At 44.2% G+C, this 764-nt stretch overlaps 1 protein-coding gene across 1 annotated transcript in view; it reads left to right on the top strand.

Moving 5' to 3' along the window:
• The first annotated feature begins 234 nt into the window (after positions 1 to 234).
• The window catches only part of LOC134176342 (uncharacterized), a 3,130-nt gene continuing 2,600 nt past the window's right edge, over positions 235 to 764 (top strand). The window contains exons 1-2 of the mRNA XM_062643013.1: positions 235 to 347; positions 715 to 764. The exon at positions 715 to 764 is cut by the window's right edge and continues 64 nt beyond it. Of these exons, the coding sequence (XP_062498997.1) occupies positions 304 to 347; positions 715 to 764 (94 nt within the window). The 5' untranslated portion in view covers positions 235 to 303. The remainder of the gene's footprint in view (positions 348 to 714) is intronic.

Consider the following 764-nt stretch of genomic DNA (forward strand, 5'->3'; position numbering starts at 1 on the left):
AGGGTAGTTCTTGAATCTTCTGTGGTGCAATTTTTATTTCTTTTAGTAGTTCTGAAGAACGATTTCCAGAAGAGTGAGAAGAATCGGCTATGTTATATACGTTTGCTATAAATAGTTCTAAGGTTGCACAGGTATCAAGCCAATGGCTAGCTAGAACGGTGACATAAGGTAAATCCCCTTTCTCCCTCGTAACGTAATCTGGAGAACTGCGCAATCGCGTACGTAGCGTCATGCATAGCATTGTAGTAGTACAGTTTAGGCCTCTCATTGGAAGAAACCAGCGAAACGAGCTTACACAGCAATATGAGCTACACTGGAAGCACGAGAGGGCAACAAAAAAGTCCAGAGTGAGTTACACACTGTCTGTACGATACTATAGCTAGTGTCGTGATTGCATGCTCTAGCAGCTGCAAATAATCGACAGAAAAAATTCGCAAGCGTCGTGTCGCAGACTCTCTTCGTTGTTCCCCGCTTAGTTTGTCTAGTTACGAATGACGCACGCGCAAAAACGAGTTCAGACCGACCGTATCGATCTCGCCACTCAGTACGTCACCTTACCGGTAGAGATAGAAGATGTACGTACAGAACCTCTCGAATATTTCTACTAATTACAGTTTGTACATGCCTCTACACATCACTGTCAGCTCTAGTCTACACAGTTGACACCCTAGTAGTGACAGCATAGTTTGTGATCACACTTTCACTTTGTGACAGATCTGGCCATGGAATAGATTGGTTGGATGGCCTAGTTGACTGGCTGACCG

The sequence above is a fragment of the Corticium candelabrum genome, chromosome 2 (assembly GCF_963422355.1).
Source record: "Corticium candelabrum chromosome 2, ooCorCand1.1, whole genome shotgun sequence".
NCBI lineage: Eukaryota > Metazoa > Porifera > Homoscleromorpha > Homosclerophorida > Plakinidae > Corticium > Corticium candelabrum.